The 25,285-nt window shown below is 41.3% G+C and overlaps 1 protein-coding gene across 6 annotated transcripts in view; it reads left to right on the top strand.

Moving 5' to 3' along the window:
- The window catches only part of PTPRM (protein tyrosine phosphatase receptor type M), a 791,703-nt gene that overhangs the window by 518,478 nt on the left and 247,940 nt on the right, over positions 1–25,285 (top strand). For 4 of the 6 annotated variants that reach the window (XM_053902395.1, XM_019418441.2, XM_019418439.2 and 1 more), the window contains 3 exons: positions 6,304–6,577; positions 7,630–7,666; positions 14,220–14,294. In XM_053902395.1, the coding sequence (XP_053758370.1) occupies positions 6,304–6,577; positions 7,630–7,666; positions 14,220–14,294 (386 nt within the window). The remainder of the gene's footprint in view (positions 1–6,303; positions 6,578–7,629; positions 7,667–14,219; positions 14,295–25,285) is intronic. The other 2 variants (XM_019418445.2, XM_053902396.1) reach the window with 1 other exon arrangement.

Below are 25,285 nucleotides of genomic sequence, written 5' to 3'. Positions count from 1 at the left end.
TATTTTATGCTGATAAGAAATAGAATAAGTGGATAAGAAAAATGGACTTACAGCTAAGGGTTTAATCTCGAAATGAATTAAGACCCAAATTTTAAAGTCAATTTCAACTCTACAGCAGGCTTCTCCTCAACGTCTTCAAAGTTAGAAAACACCAAACATATCTCATCACATTTGAACTTTCAGGTTTAACAGAATACACGAAAGATGTTCTGATGTTCTTTTCTAGGTTATACGTCGTCGTGTGCCAGTCTATATAAATGCAGATTCCTTATTCTCCTTATAAAAGCCTTAGAGTGTTGTTGTAGAAAAGCCTCGCATAAATGAAACTTTAAATTAAATTTCATTCCAGAAGAAAGTTATGATCTAGTGATGCCACATTTTCGGCAGAATCATCTTCACTGTGGATCATGCCTTCAGATTGCAAAAGCGATAGGAAGATTTTATGTAACTTTAAATTCCAGAAGAGTGAGATAAGGATAGGCATGGTGTGACTTCAATAAACAAAAGGAGCATGAGTAATACATTAAAAGGATAATAGAATTTTAAGTCAGCCCACTAAGCTAGAAACTTCTGCTTGGTTTTCCATCCTTGAGAACTTGCTTTGTTAAATCTTTCTAGAAAAACCATTCAAAGAGTAAGATTTTCAAAGCTACTCTTTGAGATTACAATTGGGGTTGCACAGATTTTATGAAATTCACTAGTGAAATGATGGTATTGGCACCGATGAAAAGCCTATCAGCCAGAGAGTTCTGTTGAGGTGCCATTGACCTAGGTGCCAATAATGTGTTAATTTCCATCAGGGAGACAGCAATGTGTGGCAATTGGGCAGCAGATAGGATTTAGCTATTTTTCATTAGCGCTTGGACGTTGATAAAGGGGAATAGAAAAGAGCTGCTTGACCTTTCAGCGCTTAAATTATTAAAGAGCAAATAGATTTGAGGTCTGGATGCTTGCAAATCTAATTTCTCTTGTGGAGCCAGGATGAAAAGACATTTTGGGTTTGAAATTGCTCTAGTCAACTTAGTTCTTCCTTTAATATATCTGAAGATGACTAGATGGTAACCATTTAAAAAGTAATATGAGTGGAGTGGAGTGTATAACATACCAGCTGGCTAAAATAGGGGTCCACTAAATGATCATTTAATTCTCAAGTTTTCATCTAATCCTCATAAAATTCCTGCTTGGAAAAATCAAATTTTTTTTGCCCATATTCACTTAGAGGGTATTTAAATTACAAAACAAAATTTTCTGTCCTTAGGGAACGTGAAACATTGAATTGTTCAAGTTAAAGTACTGCCAGGCACATAGTAGGTGCTCAAGAACATTCCTTGAGTTAATAAATGAGTAAATGCACACACAACACTCACAACACAACACACGCACAGCAGAGTTGGGGAAAAGATGGATGGGAAGCGAGAGGTGAAGGTTTGAGAAGAGGGTAGAAAAACAGAGAGGCAGCTTTTGATTTTCTCAGGGCTCATTATTCAATTCTGAGTTATCCTGAATAAACTTACAATCTACCCCGCATTCTCTCATCATAAAACCTGTTTCTTGATCATTTCTTCTTCTGTTAGCTCTTGGATATTCAAGAAATGAATGCAAAATAAACTTAGTATTAAATTTTAGTAAAACAGAGCATATTTGTGATTACCGGTGTATTTCTTCCCTACTACTACATATAATGCATACAAAATAGAAATTACTTCTGGATTATATTATGCTCCAAAAATATGTATCTCATGGCCCACTTCATTCCAAGTGTGCTGAGACACAGAGATGACTAACCTGTAGACCTTTCCTCCAGGAACTTGAAGTTTTTGGAAGTGTTGATAGACACAAATGATTATTAGTCTTTACAAGAAGTATGTTTTTGTGAGTGTGGTGCAGAGCAAGAGTATATCACAATCGGGGAGCAGATCATGAGCCCCTGACAGAGGGTTCATGAGAGGGACTCATTCTTTTTATGAGGTAGGGTCAGTCCTTTCATGAATAGGGTCATCTGCTGAGAGCAGCAGAGTATTTCAGGGTGTTGGAGAGAACACCATTTCAGTAACAAACTTGGGTCCAGGCCAGGGCAAAGGAATAGAGGACAAGGTGTTTGTGATAGAATTCAACATGGTGGGACTTGGACAGTCTGGAAGCGACGGTGCTAGTCTTTCAGAGGAGTTAGACGTGAAAAATGAGTGATCACTGTCACCAGTGGCACCGAGGTTCCTGGTTGGGATGGAGAGCTGAACAGGACACGAGTCAGGTGCTGGCCTCCCTGCAAAGTCCAGGGATGTCCTCCCTGGAAGTTATTAATGACTCGGAGAGAGAAGGGAGAATGAATTGAGGTCAAAGGTGTAATTTCCATCTGTAGCCCCATTGATGTGATAAAAGAGGAAGAATCTGTCTAACAGTACTGAAATTGATGATGGGAAGTAGGTGGGAACCAGTTTGTATGTCGGTTGTAACCGCAAAAGCGGGGGAAGATGCCTGTGGCATAGACGGTTCAAATGAGCACCTTAGCCAGGGCTTGTAACAGTTCGTGCTACTACTACTGCCTTGTCTGACGGTCATGAGACCACGTCCGCTACCTCATCAGCTGTGAGCCCCGGATGGAATGGGCGCTTGCATCATCAAAATGCAAGTTCTTGCATCATCCAAAGGGGAAAACAAAGCCTGCATGTGCCAGACTCCCCGCCTAGCACTTCCTGGATGGAATAATTTCTGCAACTCTTTTTTCTTCACGTGTATCTTCACATTTCCACTTTGTCTGGTATACAGGTTTTCCAGAGTTGTTTCTAAGGTGAAATTTTGAAAATAGTGTCATGTAGCAAACAACTCGGAAAAGCTGATAAAAGGGAGCCAGTGTTAAACATCATTTTATTTAATGGAGAGTCCCTTTGGAAAGCAGTTAATTGTTCCTTTGCTTTATCCATTTTTTTGAGAGTAGGTCTTGCATGCTGACTAAAATGCTGAATAAAAGTATAAAATGCACCTTATAGATCCATCTAACTCTTTTATTTCATTGGGAAAAAAAAAAAAACAAATTAAGACCCAAAGGAGTTAATTTAAAACCCCAGTTGTTAGCAGAATTCAGATAAGAGCATAGATCAATGCACATGCCACCCTCCCCCCAGCCCTACAAAAGGCATTTCAAGAGAACAGTCACATTTTCTCAGTGCTGTATGTATTTAGTGGCAGACTAGGTTAAACTTCTTCATGAATCAGCTGTTGTCTGCATTGTGCTATCTTTTGCTTTGACCTTGGCCCCTTACTCTTGCTATTGTATGACCTGATATTCTGCTTTAATATTTGCTACATATCCAACTACTCCAAAACTCAGCAGCTTAGAAGAACATTTCTATTTTGCGGCGATTGTGTGGGCCAGCAGAGGGTTGGCTGGGCAGTTCGTGCTTGGCGTCTCAGGATGGCCATCATCTGAAGGCTCCGCCTTCAGAGCCTTCCAAGATGGTCCACGCACATGGCTGTCAGTGATGCCAGTTGTTGCCTGGGAGTTCTTCGGGACTGCAGGGCAGAGTGCCTGCAGGTGGCCTCTCCGGTGTGGCAGGTTCAGGGTCATTGGACCATTCACGTGGTGGCTGGCTTCTTCTCCCAGAAAGCTAGCTCTCCTGGGGAGCCTGGCTGAAGATGCATAGCCTTCTCTGACCAGCACCTTGAGAGTTACCGATGATCCCTTTGTTACAGTCTTTTCGTTGTATGTAGTCATTAAGGTTGGCCAAGCCCATTCTTTTGTTGTCGTCGTCGTTGGACACCTAAGCACTTTATTTTTTTATTTTTATTTTTTAATATAATTTATTGTCCAATCGGCTAACATACAGTGTGTAAAGTATGCTCATGGATTCTGGGGTAGTTTCCCATGGTTCATCACTTACATACAACACCCAGTGCTCATCCCAGCAAATGCCCTCCTCAATGCCCATCGCCCATTTTCCCCTCCCCCCCCCACCTCCATCCACCCTCAGTTTGTTCTCTGTATTTAAGAGTCTCTTACGGTTTGTCTCCCTCCCTCTCTGTAACTATTTTTTCCCCTTCCCTTCCCCCATGGTCTTCTGTTAAGTTTCTCAAGTTCCACATGTGTGTGAAAACATGAGATCTGTCCTTCTCTGACTGACTTATTTCACTCGGAATAATACCTTCCAGTTCCATCCATGTTGCTGCAAGTGGCATGATTTCATTCTAGATGGGAGAAGTGTCAGAATTTGCAGATATATTTTAAATTCGCCACATCTAACTATACACGTAAGAAGTCAGGGAGAAGGGGGCAAGAAATCCGAGTCCACTTTATCTCCATATGTGTTCTTGTCTTCCCCAGAGGAAGATGCTCCCTACGTGCGTCCTTTCATGTCAGACCCATCATGCACTGAGAATTACATCAGATTTGGTGGAGCAACTTAACATAACCAATAGAAAGTCTCTGATGTTAGGAGGTTAGGAAGCAAGAGTCGTATTTCTCGTTGTTATTTATTTATGTTTACACCACACTCAGAATTCGCATTATCATTACACTGTGAACCTACTGTACCACCTGTCTACTGAGCAATCATTCTGATGTTCTACAACAATTGGTTTTTCTTTGGGCAAGATTACAAACCGAACAGCAGCTGCTGGATTGCATTCCTGTAGTAGAACGTGCTAAGTTGTTGTACTCCCAGAAACAGGGGATTTCACTGAATGCACATTCAGAGGACACAAGGGCGAGACCCAAAGAGGGACCTCCCCAGGCCGCTGGGGATGGTAGGCTCCTCTCACCGGTTCTTCTTCAGCATTAAGGAGTCCCAGTGTGAGCAACTCTAGGATTGCAACATTGTTCCAGAGAGAGTCCCGGTGCTTTTCTGATACAGTGAGAGAAAACATGCATTTCCTTGCCAATCTATTCTGGATTCAGTTCTTGAAAGCTGCTGGCAAGAGTTAGTTTTTCTCAGTATCAGAAACTCTTTCTCCCCACCCAAACTACACAAATGTTCATCATGCCCTTAAAATACATATCTTCACAGAAACACCCGTCTCTTCAAAGTTGGTCTCATTCTCCTGTGGTTACTTCGAAATTCAGACATTGGTAGGGGGCAGGGAGGAAGGCGGGTAGGTGCTGGAACTCCTGTCCATACGGGCATCTCCAGAGGATGCCATCCCCATCTAATCCTTATATGTAATTCAAATAACCCAGTTTAGGGTCCAAGGCCTTGGCATCTAAAATTCCAGTCTGTTTTCTCAGATCTTCTTATGTTCTCTCTTTCCACTGATCTGATATGGTGAGGGGCAAAAGAATGTAGGAGAAGATGGGTCGTTAAACCTTGCTTAACGTGAATCGTTATATACTGTGTTTTGTGACTTGTTAAAATGTCACATGCGTTCCTTCAGATGTCATTGAAGAAAATAATACGTTGCCTTTTTAATTTTTTTTAATTTTTTAATGTTTACTTGTTTTGAGAGAGAGAGAGCGCAAAAACGAGCTAGAGCAGGGGAGGGGCAGAGGGAGAGGGAGACACAGAATCCGAAGCAGGCTCTGAGCTATCAGCACAGAGCCCTGCATGTGGCTCGAACTCACGAAGCATGAGATCATAACCTGAGCTGAAGTCCTATGCTCAACCGACTGAGCCACCCAGGCGCCCCTACATTGCCTTTTTAAAAATAAACTTACAGTTAATATAATTTCATTTGTTAGGTAAACTGAGTTAATTTTCTATAAATTCATCTTCAGTTACATGTGAGAAAAACATTATTTTAGTGTCTGCCTCACAGAAATAGCAGAGATTGTTATACATGTGTATAAATTGTAGTTTTGGTGAACTTTGTTTCCCCTCAACCACATTGTATTATTGGGGGTGAGAGAGCTATTTTTTTTAAGATTTTTTAACCTTTTTATTTTTGAGAGAGAAAGCATGCTCGCCAGCAGGGGAGGGGTAGAGGGAGAGAGAGAAAGACAGAGAGAGAGAGAGAGAGAGAGAGAGAGAGAGAATCTTAAGCAGGCTCTACACCCAGCGCGGAGCCCGATGTGGGGCTCAATCCCACCACCCTGGGATCTTGACCTGAGCCGAAATCAAGAGTCAGACGCTCAACTGACCGAGCCATCCAGGCGCCCCTGGGGTGAGAGAGTTCTGTGGGAGAATATTAAGTCCCTTCCTTCTCTTTCATTGAGCAAGTGTTAAGGGAGGATCTGTTATGTACTTAGTACTCCTTACTGACTAAATCCAGTGTATTCTTTATTTTGGATATCCTGCGGGTCCATGCAGTTGAAATCAAAGGGAATGAGCTCAATCATCATAAAATATCACTGACAATACTTTTTTTCCTCCCTAGTGTCTATCAAGTAGTTGTTGAGGAAGAACGACCTCGAAGAACTAAAAAGACAACCGAAATCTTAAAGTGTTACCCCGTGCCAATTCACTTCCAGAATGCATCAATACTGAACTCACAGTATTACTTTGCTGCAGAATTCCCAGCAAACAGTCTCCAAGCTGCTCAGCCTTTTACTATTGGTGATAATAAGACATACAACGGATACTGGAACACTCCCCTTCTCCCCCATAAAAGCTACAGAATTTATTTCCAAGCTGCTAGTAGAGCCAATGGGGTAAGTTTTATAGCTGGCTGTTTACCTAGGCTATTTAGGGTTATTAATGTGAACATAGATTAAGGAAGATAGTGGTAAGAAATAAAGTCATGCTTTTGTGTGTGTGTTTACTTGGAACAAACGTATGTGGGTTTTTTTCTTTGTAAACTTATCTTCACCTAGAGAAATTTATGGAAAGAAATGAATAAATTTGTATTTGTTTTGGTAGGGAGAATATGTTGTCAGCGTGATGGTTTTTATTTTCAGTTTTTACTTGTTACCAAAAGTTGGCTAGCAATTCTGCTTCGCTTACTATTTTACAGGGAAATAGTATAGCTACAACACATACATTCAGCTCATTTAAAATTTTGTGAGATACACAACATCTGTCTTTCTAGCATATTCTGTCCCATTTCTTTGGTTTCAGAAGAGTTTATGCTTCCTATAGCTGTAACTAAATTAGGTATCTTTTTTTTTTTTTTGAGAGAGAGAGAGAGAGAGAGAAAGCAGCTTTAGAAAGATTAGATGAAAGCAAAATAAAAACTATGGAGTCGTTCCTGAATTCTTTCCCCCTTTCTGTTCAGACCGACCCAGAACTCTGGTAAGATATTAAAATCTCCTTAGAAAGAAATGGGAGTTTTCTGGACACCATGAGGGTTTCCCTCCTTCACAGCATGGGTCTAAGTATCATTGACTTGACTTTTGCCAGTGAAAAGGGGGGAAATCCAGGACCCAGAGTTCTTCTCCAGTAGTATCTGTACAGAGTGAGCAAGGGTCTGGAGAAGACAGGGCCCGTAGGCAGAGACATTGTATGTGTAGCTCCTCATTTGTCACCCGCTCCAAAAATGCCCATGGCCACCAGCTCCAGAGCCAGAAAATGTATCTGAGCATGGTACAAGGAGTAATCATCGTGTGAGCATGTATCTAAGTGCAATTCATCATTGTGTGATTAACACCACACTCAGAACAATGAGCTCTTTTCTTATCAGCATTTAAATAGAACTACAGATATTTTTATTTGTTTTAAATAAAGGACGAATAGTGACTTTTTCCCCCCTCTTTATTTGACACAGGAAACCAAAATAGACTGTGTCCGAGTGGCCACAAAAGGTAGGTTGAGATTGTGGGATGCTCTCCCAGTTTATGTCCTTTAAATTTTTAGATGGTATTTCAGAACTTCTTGTAAGGTTAACTTCGTTGAAATAAGCGTGTCTATCTGTGGGTGCATGTATTAGAGTCTTAGAAGTTAATACTATTTCATGCCAATACTTTTTTTAAATAAGGAGTCGTGTTACTGCATTCCAAGGAGTTTTCAGTGGTTAGCCTTTTCAGAATTCTTTAAAATAAAATGAATGTTTACGTGCTTTCGGTACATGTTTTTTAAACCATAGTAGCATATGCAGTAGTCCTGTGACTAATGAATCTTCGTATGCAAAGTAGGAAAATACTGCCTGCTGTTTTTAAGCAAGTACCTAGTGATAAGAGCTCTCCCAAATGGAGTCTGCATGGGCTTTTTTCACGGAACACGGGGCAACTAAACCCAGTAACTGGGTGATTTTAGTGGAATTTCTGTTTCCCAGGCCTGGTTAAAATCCTGGGAAAATGTGATCAAGGACAAGATGTAGGAGTGGCTGGGGTTGAACCGTCATAAGCTCACCACACACAGCCTCCTGAAGAACCAAGTACGGTTGTATGTGCACACACGAGCTGTGATGTCATCTTGTTCACCTTGGAGTGTGATCTTAACCAGGGCATGGGAAATGTATGAGACAATGCTTTGAGAAATATAAAATCCCACCTTAAAATGAGGCATTATAAATTAACACCTGTAGTTAAGTATACCCTCTCAGACCATCACAAGTGACCCATGACCATGATAAGTTCTGTGTGACTCAATTTAGAAATGATGGCACGAAGGCATCCTTGGGTCTGTCACACTAGATGTAGTCAGGCCAGAGACAGTCACCTGAGTTCTGTTGGGTAGAAATACCTTGTTATTTCATTGTTTCCCTTGCAGGGAGTATAGTTTGATATATCATGGACATCCATCTGCATGTTCAAAATTCACATTGAATTCTAATTTCATGAAGATCCAGGACCTTTTTATTCCGTTAGCTCCACAAATATTTCTTGGTTTCATGGTCTGTGCCAAACACTGCCAGGTGCTCATGGGCTCATGTTCTAGTTCTAAGAATCTATTTGTATTGATTTTGAAACATTTGGTTTTGTAGTATCATATTTTTCTTGATTAAGTGCGTTTATTTCTAGGGATAAATTAACATTAAATGAAATTACAGAGATTGGTGTATTTCATAAACTGTAATACGATCTTAGCTATTAATTACTAAGGATTATGAAGCCCTTGAATGAGGTATCAATGTTCTTAGGCCTCCATCCAGACCACCACCCGTGCCCCAGTTGTTGTACTGAATTCGCCTTACCCTCAAGGTCTGAAAGAGTAAATCCGCTTCCGCAGTGCCTAATTTATAATGCCTTCCACCGAAATCGCAGCTAAAATGTTTGAAAGCACTTTCATACCTGTCTCACCTAGTTCTTCAACATTACTGTGAGAAAGGAGGCAGGTATTTCTGTTTTTATTTTTTAAATGAAGAAAATGCATATTTTTAGAGGTGAATTGACTTACCAGGGTCACTCAGCTGATAATCTGTGGGTCAAGGCTTAATCCCGAACCTTTGAACTCCTACCCACAGTGTTTCCTCTGTATTTCACGGCTTTTCACCCAGCAGATCCTCAGACCAACTGTAGTATTGGATTGTATAAGTATCTGCTCTCCCCTTTATTAAAATTGAGTCCCTGCCTAATTCACTCTGAAAGCAATGAAATTTGTCATCACGTTCATTTACATAGCTAAATAATTATATAAATAACACCCTTGTAGATATGGAAATCTGACGTTGGCTGTTTTCACAATAGATTGAATTAGATGGTGATTTGGATCATTTTCTTCCATCAGCTAGATTTAATCAATATTGTAATTTGTTTTTCAATTCACCAAAGGATGATTAGGCAATCGGATGACCTGATTGACTGAATATTCCCCACTCATATTTTCTAAGTCATTTGCAAACGTTTATTTAGCCACAAACTCTATCCAAATAAACTCTATTGGGGAAAGAGGGAAACCAATGTTAACAGTCATTATGTAACATTGTCCTTCCATTCGTAAAAGCATAATATAGGAGGTAACCTTGGGAGATATTCTCCTTGCAGGTTAAAACCGAACTGTCTGGTCTTATTTTATTTTACTATGTTCTACGTGTGCAGATTCAGTGAACTTCCTTTATAGCGCAGTCTAATGTTTCACCACTGCTACAGTCAGATAATTTTTCTTTATTCATGCTAAAAGCTCTTTCAGTGGTGCAGGAAGCCATTCCATCTTGACTACGTAGTCAAAACAGAGAACTAGGCAGTTCTAATAACTTTATTGGTACCCTGCAGGAAGGATGCTTGCAATTGAAAAAAGTTCAAACTTTCTGTGTTTTTGCCACATATTGCTGACAGTGTGGTGGCTTAATTGCATTTTCAGGCACGAAGCCACACTCCTAAGCAGCGTTTTGAATTTACAGAGATGTTGATGTTCTCATGAAACAACTGTTGACAAGTATCTTTATAGAGAAAATATGGAGGTGGATTTGTTTTCACAGGAAGCTAGTTTGTAATTTCAAGTATGGGTATGTCTCTTAAAGATATATTTCATACTCTTTATAAATTTAATGTTGTGATTATTTTAATCCTATTCCAAGGGTATATTTTGACGCTAACATAAAGCTTATAAAAATTAGACATGGGGGAAAAGCCTAAGGTATGTTCTTACCTATCTCCAAATGTGTGGGGGATTGCCTGTATTTTCCTGTATCCTTTCATTTATATATCTAGATTCCTCATAGGTATATGTGACTGTATTTTGATTGTTGGCTATAGGCAAACTCATCACAGAATATTCTGTCTCTTCAGTTAAAAGATAAAGACACCATACAGCTATAGGATATGCATAATGTTTGGATGTTACCCTCAACCTGTATGGTGGAGTTAACAGAATAGCTTTTAACTGTTTTTAGATCCTCTTAGTTTTATTTTGATTTTTAATCACATTCACATTTTTATAGTTGGATTCTTTTCAAGACCACCTGGTCCGACTGTGTCTTAGCAGTTAGTATATGGGTTTTCTTTGGCTTTTGCATACCTAACGGCTGCCTCGCGGTCAGTAGAAGGGCTAAAACTCCTTTTATGCTAGTTCTGGAAGGCCTTGTTGATTATCAATTCTAAATGGACAGGATACACTTAAATATCAAAACCTTTCTTGTTAGTAAATTAGATTTCTCATATTAAATGAGGCACATTCTTTCTAATTGATACAGTAATCAATTTAAACGGCATATTTTGCATCGATCTTCCATACAATAATATTTTCCATAACACGATGCCAGTAATCTTTCTCCTAGACAGTGTAGTCATTTGGCATCTTCCTTGTTACACATTCATTTTAAAACATTTGTGAGCGCCTACTAAAAGTTAGGCATAGTATAATCTGTGAGACTTCTTAGGTACATAAATATATCACTCTTAAGTTTTTGAGGATTTTGAGTTCGTAAACATTTGGGGTTTTTTGTTGTTGTTGTTTGTTTGTTTTTAGTGTATGGGGGCTGGAGTCAGATGTGTGTACTTATTCCTTTCTTTGCTATGATTTGGCTGACGGTAGGGTAACTAGAAATCAAAACAAAAACCTCATGAAAACACATGCTAAATTCTTTCCAAAAGCATTATAGGAGTTACACTGTAAGTCTTAAACAGAAAGAATACAAACTATTATTCTAGTTCATATTTTAAGGTGAATTTTTTGTGCAAAATACGCTTCCCTGTTTTTAAGCTCAGTAATTTATTTAACTTACATTTGTACTCCAATGCACATATACTTTGCTGGAAGACCTTCAGAAAACTTTGAAGGACTTCCATTGTCCCAATACAGTTTCTAACTAGACTCAGAAATTTGAATGTTTCTTTTTTTAATCACTAGGCTCTTTGAGAAGTTTCTCTGCACTGTTTTCCTATTCACGGTTTTGTTCAAAGAAATACCATCGTTTCTAGGCCACAATGCTCACAGACGAAAGCACACCAATAAAAGAGCTGAAAAGAATGTTGACATGCACAGCTAATTAAGATTCCTTTTAATTATTCATATTCAATACACGAGAAAACAAATTATATAGTAAGACCATTCATCTATGCAAATCTGCTATCATTTAGCTATGGATTTAGAAATAGAAATATAGATATGATCTACATTTGTCATTCAACATTTTAGAGAGAAAGTATTTTCTTTGCTTGATCTGAAATGGTCTTCCTAATATACATCATGAATATAGCCAGGCCCCCGAGAAGTTACCAAGGAAAAGAAACCTGTTTAACTTTGTTCAACGCTATGTCTCCCAAATATTTGATCCAAACTCAATTTTCCAAGGAACACGAAAGTCACGCAAAAGAGTCTGGTAAAATACTGGTTCATCAGATTCCACAAGACCCCACTGCATGCAACTGAAATGGTACTTTGTAAGTCTGATATACTTTTTACTCTTCCATACATACTTTTGGACCCAAAAGAGACCCTGAATTTATCAACTATTAGATACTGTCTTCATAGCATAGGATTGGAATATCTGACTTTATTTTACCAAATTTCGCAATATTCTCTTTTGTAATACAATGTAATTGACCTTTTAAGACAGAGGGTAGCAAATTTTTGTGTAAAGGAAAGATGGTAAATATGTTAGGCTCTGTGAGCCATGTGATTTCTGCCACAACTACTCAGCTCTACCATTGCTGTGCAAGAGCAGCCGTGGGTGATGTGTGCACAATTAAGTCTGACTGTGTTCCAATAAAACTTTATTTGCAAAAGTAGGCGGTGGCCTGGCTGACTCCTGTTTTAAGGAAATTTGTAACAGACTCAAGTTTTGTCCTTGTAACTAAAAATAATAGTCACAAATGAACACTTTACCATGCAGAACCTAGAGATCATATAAAAATCCCTCCTGATACCTATAGTGTACTTTTTCTATGGGGGCTTTGAGCCTCTGACCGCAATTTGCCTTTCATTTAGTTGTGAAGACATGGCTGCCCAACCTCGCCATTTTCAAGTAACTTTGCGTCCATGTTGTTGACCTTTTTCAGTATTGGATAGGTGCTCTGTTTCTGATAAGACAATATAGTTTTTTCTCAAAAAGCAGAGTAGGTCACATTCTCCTGTGAGTAACAGGACACCACACAGGAACTTTGGTTGAACAACAGTCTGTGACCCCGCAAATGTTTTATGTATAAACTTGGTACCGACCCTGTCACAAGGCTTAGAAATAACATTTTACTGTTTACAGTTTGCTATCTCAGTATGCAAAACTGCATACTCGATCCTGTCGAGAAAATTATCTCCGTAGTACCCTGGGGTTTCTCCACTTTCTGACCCAACTGGTAGTTTATTCATCTCACTTAGCAAGACTAGAAAGTTTTCATTAATAACGTGAGAAAGACGATTATCCCACTCTTGAACCCAGTTGCTACAGTTGTCTAGTTACAAGAAGCAGCACCGTTTGAATGGTGCAGAGGGATATTTCAAAATATTATGCAGCAGCAGTTTTGGGTTTAATTGTCTGCAGATGGTAGATGATCTATTTTCCTTACTCGCTGCCACATTTCTAATAGCACCCAGGCTGTTCCATGTAAATTAGTAATCTTTCATGTAAGCCTGTCCTTAATTTTCCAATATTTTTTCTTTGCATCATTTTCCAGCTGTATCATGTTAGAACTGACGTTTTAATTTTCTATTTTTTTCCCCGATATCTGTGTGTCATGAATGTTAACCATTTAAACACAACTGCTGAGCTGTGCAGCCAAACCAAGAAGCTCGACTGGTCTGCCTCCAGAATCTTAATCGTGTCTGTGGTCACATGTTAACCATGACGACTACAGCAAAGGCAGTTATTAGTTTTTGTTTTTTGAACCGACCAATGCTTTGAGGTGCATTTTTCCCCAGTCCCTTAATGTGACAAAATAAGGTTCCTAAATGGAAACATTCTCCGCGAAATTTACTTATCAGAGAAATCCCTTTATAGAAAAATGTCTCTAATGAAAGAAGATCATGTTCTCCACAAAGGTGATTTTAGCAAGAAGAGAAAATATTGTGACTTCAGCAGCAGAATTTTAAGCAATCTAATAAATTTTAAAAGCCTAAAGTTTGGATCATCAGAATTAGCAGCGAATCACTTATACACCACACTCAACAGTACTTGGAAACACTGTTCAGTCTAGAGCTTTATTTAGGACGTATGTTTTGTTTTTACTACCCGCACCCCCCCCCCCCCCGCCCCACATCTTCGGTTGACCTACCCAAAATATCAGCCAAAGCTTGCAACTGTGTCATAGTTAGAAATCTAACTGCCTGACAAAAACTTGTTTAAGGGAAAAGAATCCAGAAAATTCAACACTTTGCTATGTTTTTTTTTTTTTTCTTTTTTCTTTTCTTCTCTTTTTGTTGTTGTTGGAACAAAGTTGAGACAATGTGATATACTGATCGAGATTCTCCTTGCTAGCCTAGCTTCAGTCTGGCTTTTTCTTCCCTCATGCATGCTGACCTGGGAATCTTCCTTTGCCATAGCTGCGATAATCGTGACTCAGCTTACAACACCTTACATTCGCATCGCCCCTGCCGCAGGCGACGACCAGCTGACAGGTCAGATGTTCAAGTATAGATGAGTCATCTTGCCCATTTCCTGCTCATTTTTCTCAGCTTTGTTTCCCCTCTACATTTCCTCCTCTGCTTAAGGCTTGTTTACAATGTGTCAGGCTCTTGGTACAGACCTGTGCCCGCATTAAATGAAGTGATGTGCTTGGCCTCTTCTGTGTGTGCACATTGATACCCATGCATTAAGCACAACGCCACTGCATGTTCTCATTGTGTGTTTGTCTGTCGGTGTGTTCCTTTCCAGCCTAATGTTGTACAGAATGAAATTTGCTGGACTTGCGATAGCAATGCCATCAAAGAGGATTTCCATCAGAGTACATAAAGATGTATGCCCAGTTATGCAGATTCACCTAGAAAGGCCCTGTGGTGTCAGGGTGAGCGAGCTTTACTTCCCACCTCGTAGGGTCTCGTGTGCACACGCACGGAGCCATACACAGTCCTGAGATGAAGCCACCCAGAGCTGTTTGGGGTGACGCTGTTCAAACAGCTTTGCGTGTACGTACAACTGGAGCAGAGCTGTCTACATTCCTTATAGAGCCTTGTTTCGAAGTGTTTATATAGAGCAGTGGTACCTCTGCCAGTCAAATGCATTGAATAATTTAGGGAAGTTTTTAGAAAATCGAATGGCTTAGAGTCATGGAGTTAAACTGTGTGCTTCTATATAGAAGAAGCAGCACACAGAAAGAGAACGTAGCAAAGAGAAATTAGCTTGTCCGTTCCGTACTCTCTCTAAAGGTGTATGGACATCAGCATAAACTCCTATAGGAAAAGAGTCCAGTAAATGACTCCAGATGGAAGGTGAGTGGTCAGAGAACCCCAGGAGACAAATTTTTGTCCTGCAGTAAAAGCAAGCCATTGTCAAGATCTCTAACATAATTGCGTGGGCAGGATTCAAATTCTGGTTTCAGAGACATCATCAACATTGTAGTTTATGGCATGTAGTCTAGGCATGGTTAAAACTCAGCTGTTTTCCATAGAATTTCCACTCCAGCAATTGTTTTGAGTGTATGAAACAAGGGAATATACTCTAACATTTAAGAAAATAAAAAAGTGTAGCTTAACTCATGGTAAGAATTCACAAATGTTTAAGTTGTCCTGTGAGCTTGTTATTTTGGAAAAATAAAAGCAACTGAGACTCAGCAAATTTACAGACTGATTTTTGCAAGGTAACGAAATGGAGGCTAATTCTACTTCTTTCCCTACTGGAATTCCACACGTATTTTCAGTCCTCTGTTTCGGGGCCTAAGAGCTATAAGGTTATTATTGATAGTTCTGCTTCTCTTTGTTTTCAAGGTTCTTCTAAGCATATTTCTTTTACGGGTTGAAGTTCTGCTTGTTACAGACCCTTTCTTATCCTGAACTTCTGAAGTTCTCTTCCCAACAGTAGAAGTACTTATGGAGTAGTGTAGCATCTTTCTTAAGTCCTCTGTTTTAAAACCTTCGTATTTAAGGACTGGCCCATGGCCCATGGTCGGGTTAGGTGTCTATCTTGAAAGTAACCTTCAAGTCTGACTACCAGCTGAGTCTGAACTGGCCCTATGGTTGTAGCAAACCAATAAAAATGGCCCCACTATCCGAAAACAAGTGCTTATGGGCAATGTAGTTAAATAGCCCCCTTCTAAGGCCTTAGCTGTATCTACAACCTTCATATTAAGCATGCTGTTTACTAGGCAGTGAAGTAAGTGAAACTTCTGAACATAGATTTCTCTCCAAAACTTGCATAATTACGAAGATAGCTCATAAATCAGCCTCCTTCACAGTGCATTCAGATCCCGGGTATCTTGTTATTTGGGAACTAGTCTGTGAAGGACACATACATTGCGCGAGTGTATGGCCGCCATTCTTTTAAGGGCTGCAGGCGATCTCCATCATTTACTTTGGTTTATTAGGGATTAAAATGATGGAGTGTTAGAATAAGCCTCAAAAAAAAAAAAACAGTAAAAAAAAAAAAAACAAAACCAAAAAACTACTCCTGATCTTTTTTTAGTATTTACTGCTTGTTTTAAGATGGGTAATCTTACCCAGGTAAATTCAAAATCAAGTAATATTTCTTTTGCATTTTCCATTTGCATCAGCCATCAACTGTGATAGCAGTAACACTGTCTTTTTTAATAGATTTATTCATGAGTCATACTGCAAGCTTGAGACTTAATGCATTCAATCACTTAGCTGACATTTATTGAGCACCCTCTGTGTGCCAAGATATAGATCTACTAAGTCTTATAAAGAGTTTTACTTTGTGTGGTTGCCCAGGCTCTTGGCATCAGGCATTTTGCATCAGTCACATCAAAACTTACGTACCCACATGTTCTTAGGAATGAAAATCACTATCATGCTGGTCATTTAGCAGTTAGGAAAGGACAATAGTTTGGTAACTAATGGGCAGACAGGACATGTATTTCAAAACCTTTCTCATCGTGTGCAGCAGCTTAGGAAATGGTCAGTGGGACAATTCTGAACATTGCACATCTGTGACCGATTGGCCGGTTGTGGTTTTGTTTATTAGATCAATATGGTGCCTTCCAGAAGCCAACAGGAGATGCATGAGGGATACATTGTGAAGTGCCCTCAGCAGTGTTTTTGTTCATTTTGTTTTAATTGTGCTGACCTCCTACTCCTACAAGTGCTGTTCAAGGCTGTACTTACACTCGGAAGCTCTGACGAGATTGTCCTCCGCAGCATAGTTCCTTTGTCCCGGAATGTGGCACATGCCGCTTGGGCTTTCCTTGGCCCAGATGGGACCTCACTCGCTCGTCTAACACCAAAGTAAACAAGCATCCTGGTGACCTGGTGTCCGTGCCAGGACTTCCGGACACAGCAAAATGCTCGTGAATACTAGCTGATCTGATTCACTGAACGAAGGCAGATCAGGCTGCAGAATGCTGGTGTGTCTGATGAGCAGGCCTGTCATTGCACTGGGAGTGTTTCTGAAATGTTTTGTCTTCAGTCAACGGTGAACTACATCATTATCCAATATACACACATACACATACACAGAAGTTTAACTGAAGAGAAAGCATTAGAAACCTCACTGCCAAGACTACATACTGAATAAGACGCTCTCTGATTCGTTCTATTCTGTTCCATTTCATTCTATTTCATTCTTTAAAAATTCCAGTCGCTACCTACTAAACTGATTTCATGTCCCACTATTGGGTTGCAACCCACAGATTTTAAAAAAATGCTTTATTAAGCCACTGGATATAGGAGATTATGAAAGGAAACGGTATATAACTGGAATAAAGGTCCCATCTACCTCAAAAGCACTCTAAAGAGTGCACATAGAAAAAGTTCTAGAAATTGGAAATGGTTCTGGTTTCTACTTTGTTCCCTTTACTATGTGATTAATTGTCTGTAATATAGAACTGCTTTAGGAAGAAAATTAAAAGCTGTACATGCTAGAAATTTCTCTTTAAGATTTTTTAGTTAACTTTATAAATATCTCTAGGCTGTTTATTTTATATTAAGATATTTCTGTTTATGATTTAATAACCCAGCTAGCTCTGAAATGCTGTGGAGAATGTTTTCCTTAAACAAATTTTTTATCATCCCATTTGGTTAACCCATACATCTAATATGATAAGATCTGTATCCTAGAATATTTATAAACAAAGTGGCTTCTGGGATTCAAGTACAAATCAGATATATCAGAGCATGTAGAATTACTTGCTAGATATAATTAGTACTAAAAAAAAATAGAGAACTAGCCAAAGACTATTCCCACAAAGTTCCAAGTTTTAAAAAAGATATATGTGGCATATCTGTATTGTCAAAGATAAATACAGCTGGACATTAAAGCTGTAAAAACAGATTTTATTCAGTAACTCCTGACTATAGGGGATAGAGGTGGGCTCCATTTTGATTTGTGCAGAGTGGACTGACTTTTTTTTTAAGTTTATTTATTTTGAGAGAGAGAGAGAGAGAGTCGAGGGGGGAGCAAGCAAAAGAGAGGCAGAGAGAGAGAGAGAGAGAGAGAGAGAATGCCAAACAGGCTCCGTTCTGTCAGTGCAGAGCTGAAGTGGGGCTCAAACTTATGAACCATAAGATCATGACCTGAGTGGAAATCAAGAGTGGGATGCTTAACCAAATGAGCCACCCAGGCTCCCTGAGGGGCTGGCATTTTATTTTTTTTATTTATTTTATTATTATTTTTTTTTTTACTTTTTTTTTAATGTTTTTATTTATTTTTGAGACAGAGAGAGACAGAGCATGAACGGGGGAGGGGCAGAGAGAGAGGGAGACACAGAATCGGAAGCAGGCTCCAGGCTCTGAGCCATCAGCCCAGAGCCCGACGCAGGGCTCGAACTCACGGCTGTGAGATCGTGACCTGAGCTGAAGTCGGAGGCTTAACCGACTGAGCCACCCAGGCGCCCCAAGGGGCTGGCATTTTAAAGGGAGAATGAAGGGGGGATGTGAGCAGAGGCTCAGTAGAGTCAGTGTAGTGAAAAATTATAAAAAGCAGGAAGGGTGTATTGGTCCAGGAGGCACCCATCTGGTTGGCCAACTGGCGCTTATCAATGTCAAGCTGCTTCCCTCTCCTCCACCCCCGGGGCTGGGACACAGGAGCCCTGTGTTCAGGTGTCACTGGAACAAACCAGTGACAGCCTTCAGTTTTCTCAGGCAGGTACTTTAAGGGACATGGGTCACCTAGGTATGCAGCCTTGAGCAGTAATAAAACCATCAGTGTTTGCTCAAGTCTTATAGGCCAAGGTGAGGCCTGGGGGAGGAAGGGCTCAGAGGAGCCTGGCTGGCATTTGGTCAGAGAGAGAATCTTTGCCAATGTAATCTTTGCCAATTTGGTCACAGAGAGAATCTTTGCAAAGCGATCATGAAATAAATCCCAAGGAATTTCTTTTTCTCCCTAATGTGGCTCTTAAAGCAAGAGTTTTAGGGGTGCCTGGGTGGCTCAGTCAGTTAAGCGGCCAACTTCGGCTCAGGTCATGATCTCACAGTTTGTGGGTTCGAGCCCCGCGTTGGGCTCTGTGCTGACAGCTTGCTCAGAGCCTGGAGCCTGCTTTGGATTCTGTGTCTCCCTCTCTCTTGGACCTTTCCCTGCTCATGCTTTGTCTCTTTCTGTCTCAAAAATATATACAACATAAAAAAAATTAAAGCAAATAGAGGTTTTTTTTTAATGTAAAATATAAAACATGGAAGTCACTGAACTAGATCCCCGCTGAGGAAGTCAAGCAACTGAGCGTATACAGAGAAGCTCCTGTGTTTTGGACCCTGTGCTAGAAACCTCCACAGGCATTATTTCGCTAAGTCCTCACAATGGCCACCTGAGAGAACATCATCACACTTTTCAGTTGAGGAAAGTAAGCTCAAAGGCATTAGATTCAAGTACACAGGCCTTAGAGCACTGATACACAGGGAAGTCAGGGACAGAACTCTGATCCCATCCTTCGTGACTTGAGCCCTGGGCTCCTTTGACCTCAGTGTCTGTTTGAACTTCTCCCTTTTTGCCCCGTGTTCTCCTTTCTCCCCTCCTGAGCCCTTCAGGCCTCACCTGCTCCCCCACCCCCAGCCCTGACACCCCATGCAGCCCTTTAAGTTGGGTTCTCACTGACACCTGGACCCTCCTGGCCCCTTGCTCCCTTGTCCCCACCACACATCACACTAACCCCAGCCTGAGAAAATCTCATTGCCTGCTTTCTTGGCTCCTGGTTTCATACTTCCGGGTGTTATTTGACAACCAGCAGAGGTTAATTCAACTAGGGGTACGTTGAATCCCGCCTTGATATGTTCTGCTGATCAGTGAATGTCCCCTGCACACGCAATGGTAGCGCTCCCACCCAGCGGTTCCCTCGGCCTGAGCCCTAAGCTGGCTTGGTCAGGCCTCCCCTCCCATCGCTGTGCCCACTCTCCTGGGTGGGCAGCTCTTTGCCAACCATGGCACTTTAGGCCTGCCCTTCACCCCTGGGGGTCCTAGCCATTGGGTCACAGAGAAGGACACCTTTTCCTTAGGAACAGAAACCAAAACTGAGGTTCACCAGCAACAGCCCAAGGAAATTTCTCAGACTCTCGCTGAGGAGCGGGCCTATGGCAAATCCATCTTTGCAGAACACAAGTGTGTCCCTCCGTCTTTACAAAGAATGAAGGAGGGTGCTAAATTCTGTATGTCTCAGCCTATGGGTTTTGAGCTCGAGTCAAGGGCTGACTCAGATGGAAGCCTAAGTGAGGACCTAAGTTTGGTGGTAACTGTGTGGGGGGAGGTACAATGGAAAAAAAAAGGTGACCATCTCAAATCCCCCGTTCCACAGATGCTCGTTAATTGGTTGCCGGAGACCATCAGGGGTGGAAACCTTATAAATTATCTGGTCAAGTGGTTCTCAAACAGTGCTCTGTGGGGTTCCACGGGAAAGCCTCAGGGAGCTACTTCACATGCAGGCCTCTGGGCTGGGCAGCAACTTATTTAAAAACCCTTATGCATAGGGGCGCCTGGGTGGCTCAGTCAGTTAAGCGTCCGACTTCGGCTCGGGTCATGATCTCACAGTTTGTGAGTTCGAGCCCTGCATCGGGCTCTGTGCTGACAGCTCAGAGCCTGGAGCCTGCTTTGGATTCTGCGTCTCATTCTCTCTCTGCCCCTCCCCAACGTGTGCTGTCTCTCAAAAATAAATAAAAATGTAAAAAAATTTTTTTTTCTTAAACCATTATGGGTAGCATAACTGTTGGGCAGGTGAAGAATTAAACTGCTCGGGTTCACATCTCAGCTGTGTCGCCTACCAGCAGATTGACCTTAGGCAAGTTACTTTGAATCTCTGTACCTCACTTTGCTCATCTGTAAAGTGGGAGCCACAGCTTCACCCACAGTAAAGTGGTCAGAATTACGTCCACAAGTAAAGTACTTAGTACACACTCCGTAAATGTTAGCTATTATCGTTTCTCTACCTTAACACATTGTTTTAAAGTATGGGGATGATGTACACCTTTTTATTCCTTCATTGATGCACCGAGCACGTATTTCCTAACTGCTATATGTCAGGCACTGAGTGAGGCTCTTGAGATACGTCAGTGAACAAAGCATATAAAAACTCAGATATACTGAAAACGTTCAGATATACTGAAAAACGTTCAGATATACTGAAAACGTTTACTCTAAGTCTAGACTGACCTCATCCCCAGCCCCTATGATAGCCATCTTTCTTTCTATGTAAATATATACAAATATATACAGATTTTTTTTTCCCATTACCGTGTATTTACTTAACTCTGTCACTTGCATTTTGCACCAACTAAGTAAAGTACACTTATTAGGCTTCTCCTTCAGGCCAATATATATCAATCTAGGACATTCTGTTACCTAGTTGTTCCTCTATAGGGATGGGTGAAGATCTGTTCACCCAGTCCCTTGTTAATGGGCATTCAGATTTTCACCACTTTTAGATTTTTTCCTACTCACAGCAACAACCACCAGAAACTGGAATACATAACCTTGTGTACGTGTTTTTCCATTGTCACTTTATTGCTTTCTTAATGTTTATTTATTTATTTTGAGAGAGAGATTGAGAGCTGAGGAGGGGCGGAGAGAGAAGGAGAGAGAATCCCACGCAAGCTCCACGCTGTCAGCGCAGAGCCCGACGCGGGGCTCAAACTCACAAACCGTGAGATCGCCACCTGAGCCGAAATCAGACACTTAACTGGCTGAGCCACCCGGGGGGGGCCCCTGTAACTTTATTTCGTAATGATTCTCCAATATGGGTCAAAGGGCAAGTTTGTTTTATATGTAGGGCCATATTCCTTTCCTTCCCAATTGTAGCAATTCATTCCCCCATTCTCCCGCTAAGTGCCTGCTAAGTGCTCCCCCTGCACTGGATGCCTACCACGCCATGTTTCCTGTATGGTGTACTAACGTCTCCGGACGTTTCCTGAAGCTGGTTATCTTCGCCTGTGTTTACTGGCCACGTGCACTTCTTCTTCTGCCTCTGTTCATACTTATTCCTGTCAATCACCGTTCTTTTTTTTTTTTTTTTAATATTTTTAATGTTTATTTATTTTTGAGAGGGAGAGAGACAGAGTGCAAGCAGGGGAGTTGGGTGGAGAGAAAGGGAGACACAGACTGTGAAGCAAGCTCCAGGCTCTGAGCTGTCCGCACAGAGCCTGACGCGGGGCTCGAACTCACAGATCGTGAGGTTATGGACTGAGCTGAAGTCAGACGCTTAACCGATGCTTTGCCTGGGCAGAGCCACCCAGACGCCCTGCAGTCACTGTTCTTTTGACTTTACTGTGTCTTTTGGCATAAAGAAATTCTCATTTTCAGATAATGAATATGTTCCCATTTTCCTCTATTTCTCCAAGGTTTTTGTTTTGCTGGAGAAGGTATTCACATCTCTGATTATTTAGCCATTCACCTGAATTTTAGCTCTTGAATCCATCTAGAAACTACCACCGATATGGTATGGGGTATTGCCAAGGGAGAGGGCTAGCTTTTCCAGATAGACAACAGCTAGACCGGCTCTTATTATTAAATAAACAATTATTTTCTCACAGCAGTGAAATGCCATATTGTCCTATATTACGATACATGTATATACACTATGTTATGGTCCTCTTTGGGTCTTCCTACGTTATTAGCATAACTTTTTTTTTATTATACTGGTTTTTGAGGATATTTTCTTATGTGATAAAACTGGAATTCTCTCCATCTTCTTTGTCAAGAATCCCTCACATCCCTCCTTGTCTGCTTATCAATCCTCCCGATGGCCTGGAGTCCTTACAGCCTTAAATGATGGCCCCACTCCCCTGATGCACTCTCTACCTTCTTTCCTCTGCCTTATTCCACACTAGCTACCCTGACCTCCCTGTGGTTCTTTGGCCACATCAGCCATGCTCCTTTCCTTGACCTTTTGCTCCCAGTTTCCCCTTGCTTGGGAATATTCTTCCCCACATATCCACTTGACCCTACCTCCTGAAGTCCTGGCTCAATTCTACCTTCTCCACGAGGTCTGCCATGAATACTTAACCCGTCTTCATGCTGCAGCCTTCCATGAGACCTTTCCCCATCCTTTCCATACAATCTTCCCCCTCTTAGGCTGCTGCTTTCTTCCTTTTTCCAGCACTTCTCACCTTACATGCTCTGTCTTCCTCCCCCTCCTACAATGTAAGCCCCCTAAGGGCAGACATCTTCATCTGCCGTGTTCTGATTTATATTCCAGTGCACCCCAGGCAGTTCGGTTCCAAAAATGCCACTGAACTTCTCATTGGAATCTTATCAAATCTATGTGTTACCACAACTTTAGGAATATGATCGATTTCTCCATCAATTTCAAATCTTGTTATAAGACTTGTAATACAAATTTGGAGTTTTCTGTAAGGGCCGGCCTTGTCAGGTCCCCCTCTAAAATGTATTTTAGGTTCGATGATGTCTCGCCTTCTCGTGGCCACCACACCAGCCGGGACCAGTGCAAACGTGTCTTAACTACTCTCATGGCTCCCTGTTGACTCATTTGCCACATGGCAGCCGGACTGACTTTTGGAAATTGAAGTCCCTTTCCATCGCTTCTCTTCTTAATGCCTTTGGATAGCTTCCTACTGCACTAACATCAGCTTCAGAAGTTGTCGCCCAGCAAAGGGTCCCGCACGGTCTGGCCCCTCTCACACCTGGCCCTCATCTTCTGTCACTTCCCACGCTCAGTGCTGGTCTCCTTTCTCTTCAAAGCAGCATGCCAGATCCTGCTCTGGTAGTTTGCACTCCCTCCACCCTCTGCTGAAACTCTTCCCCTAGTCTTCGTATTTTCAGCTTCTTTGCAACATTCAGGATTCAGTGTAGACATATTTTCCTCCCAAAAGTCTCCCTAGACCAGCGTCTTGAAGTCAGTGCCTTGTTGGCCCCCAGACCACTGTCCCACTCATCACTCTGCTTTATTTTTAATTTTTTAATGTTTATTTTTGAGAGAGAGGCAGACAGAGTGTGAGCAGGGGACGGGCAGAGAGAGAGGGAGACACAGAATCCGAAGCAGGCTCCAGGTTCTGAGCTGTCAGCACAGAGCCTGATGTGGGGCTCGAACCCGTAGACAGCAAGATCATGACCTGAGCCGAAGTCAGAGGCCCAATCGACTGAGCCACTCAGGCGCCCCTCTGCTTCTTTTTGAAGTGCCCTGATGACTGTGTGTCTCCTCCTGGAGCCCAGGCAGGCAGGGCTTCGTCTCTCTGTCTTGTTCCCGATGTAGCCGCATGGGCACCTAGCTGGTGGTCCACTGTATTTACCAGATGACTGAACAGTTGGTGACCTTTCTTGTTAAACTTATTCCCAGGCATTCTGTAGCTTTCATTATATCATTAGTAAATTTTGAAAAACTTTGATGAGGATATGAATTTTTAGAATCTTTTTATTTTGCCTACTCTTGACTGATTTTATATTAGATGCAAAATTCATGTCTTCTTTAGAATATATACATATATATGTGTGTATATATTTGAGTCAGTAGACCATTATACTGCAAATAAAACAAACCCATGGTTTTTCAACCCATTTTTATTTTTGTTTTCTTTTTCATGTTTATTTATTTTGAGAGAGAGAGAGAGCAAGGCCACGTGTGTGTATGGGGAAGGAGCAGAGAGAGAGAATCCCAAGCAGGCTCTCTGCTAACAGCACAGAGCTTGAACCCACAAACATCAGATCATGACTTGAGCTGAAGTCAGAGATGCTTAACTTACTGAGCCACGCAGGTGCCCCTCATCCCATTTTGAAAAAGCACAATTTTAACCAACCATTTATTTTAGCAAGAACCATAAGAAAGTTTTAATGTTCATTTTATTGTTTTCGAGAGTGGCCTACTCACTCGCACCAGCATCATCTGTTTCTTCCAGCTCCCCAGACCTCATCTGACCACTTTTCTACCTCCGCCTGTCAGACCCAGCCAGTAGGTCTTGGGTAATCTTTAGGAGCAATAAGCTGGGACAGGCCTCAGTGCAAGTAGACATCATCTGCCCTTCTGTTGACCCAGGTTCTCTATTTATAAAATGAAGACATAACTAAAATC

The sequence above is a fragment of the Panthera pardus genome, unplaced genomic scaffold (genome assembly GCF_024362965.1).
Source record: "Panthera pardus isolate Hobbes unplaced genomic scaffold, ASM2436296v1 HiC_scaffold_15, whole genome shotgun sequence".
NCBI lineage: Eukaryota > Metazoa > Chordata > Mammalia > Carnivora > Felidae > Panthera > Panthera pardus.
Note: the sequence above shows the minus strand (reverse complement) of the source record. Positions and strands in the feature narration are given on the sequence as shown.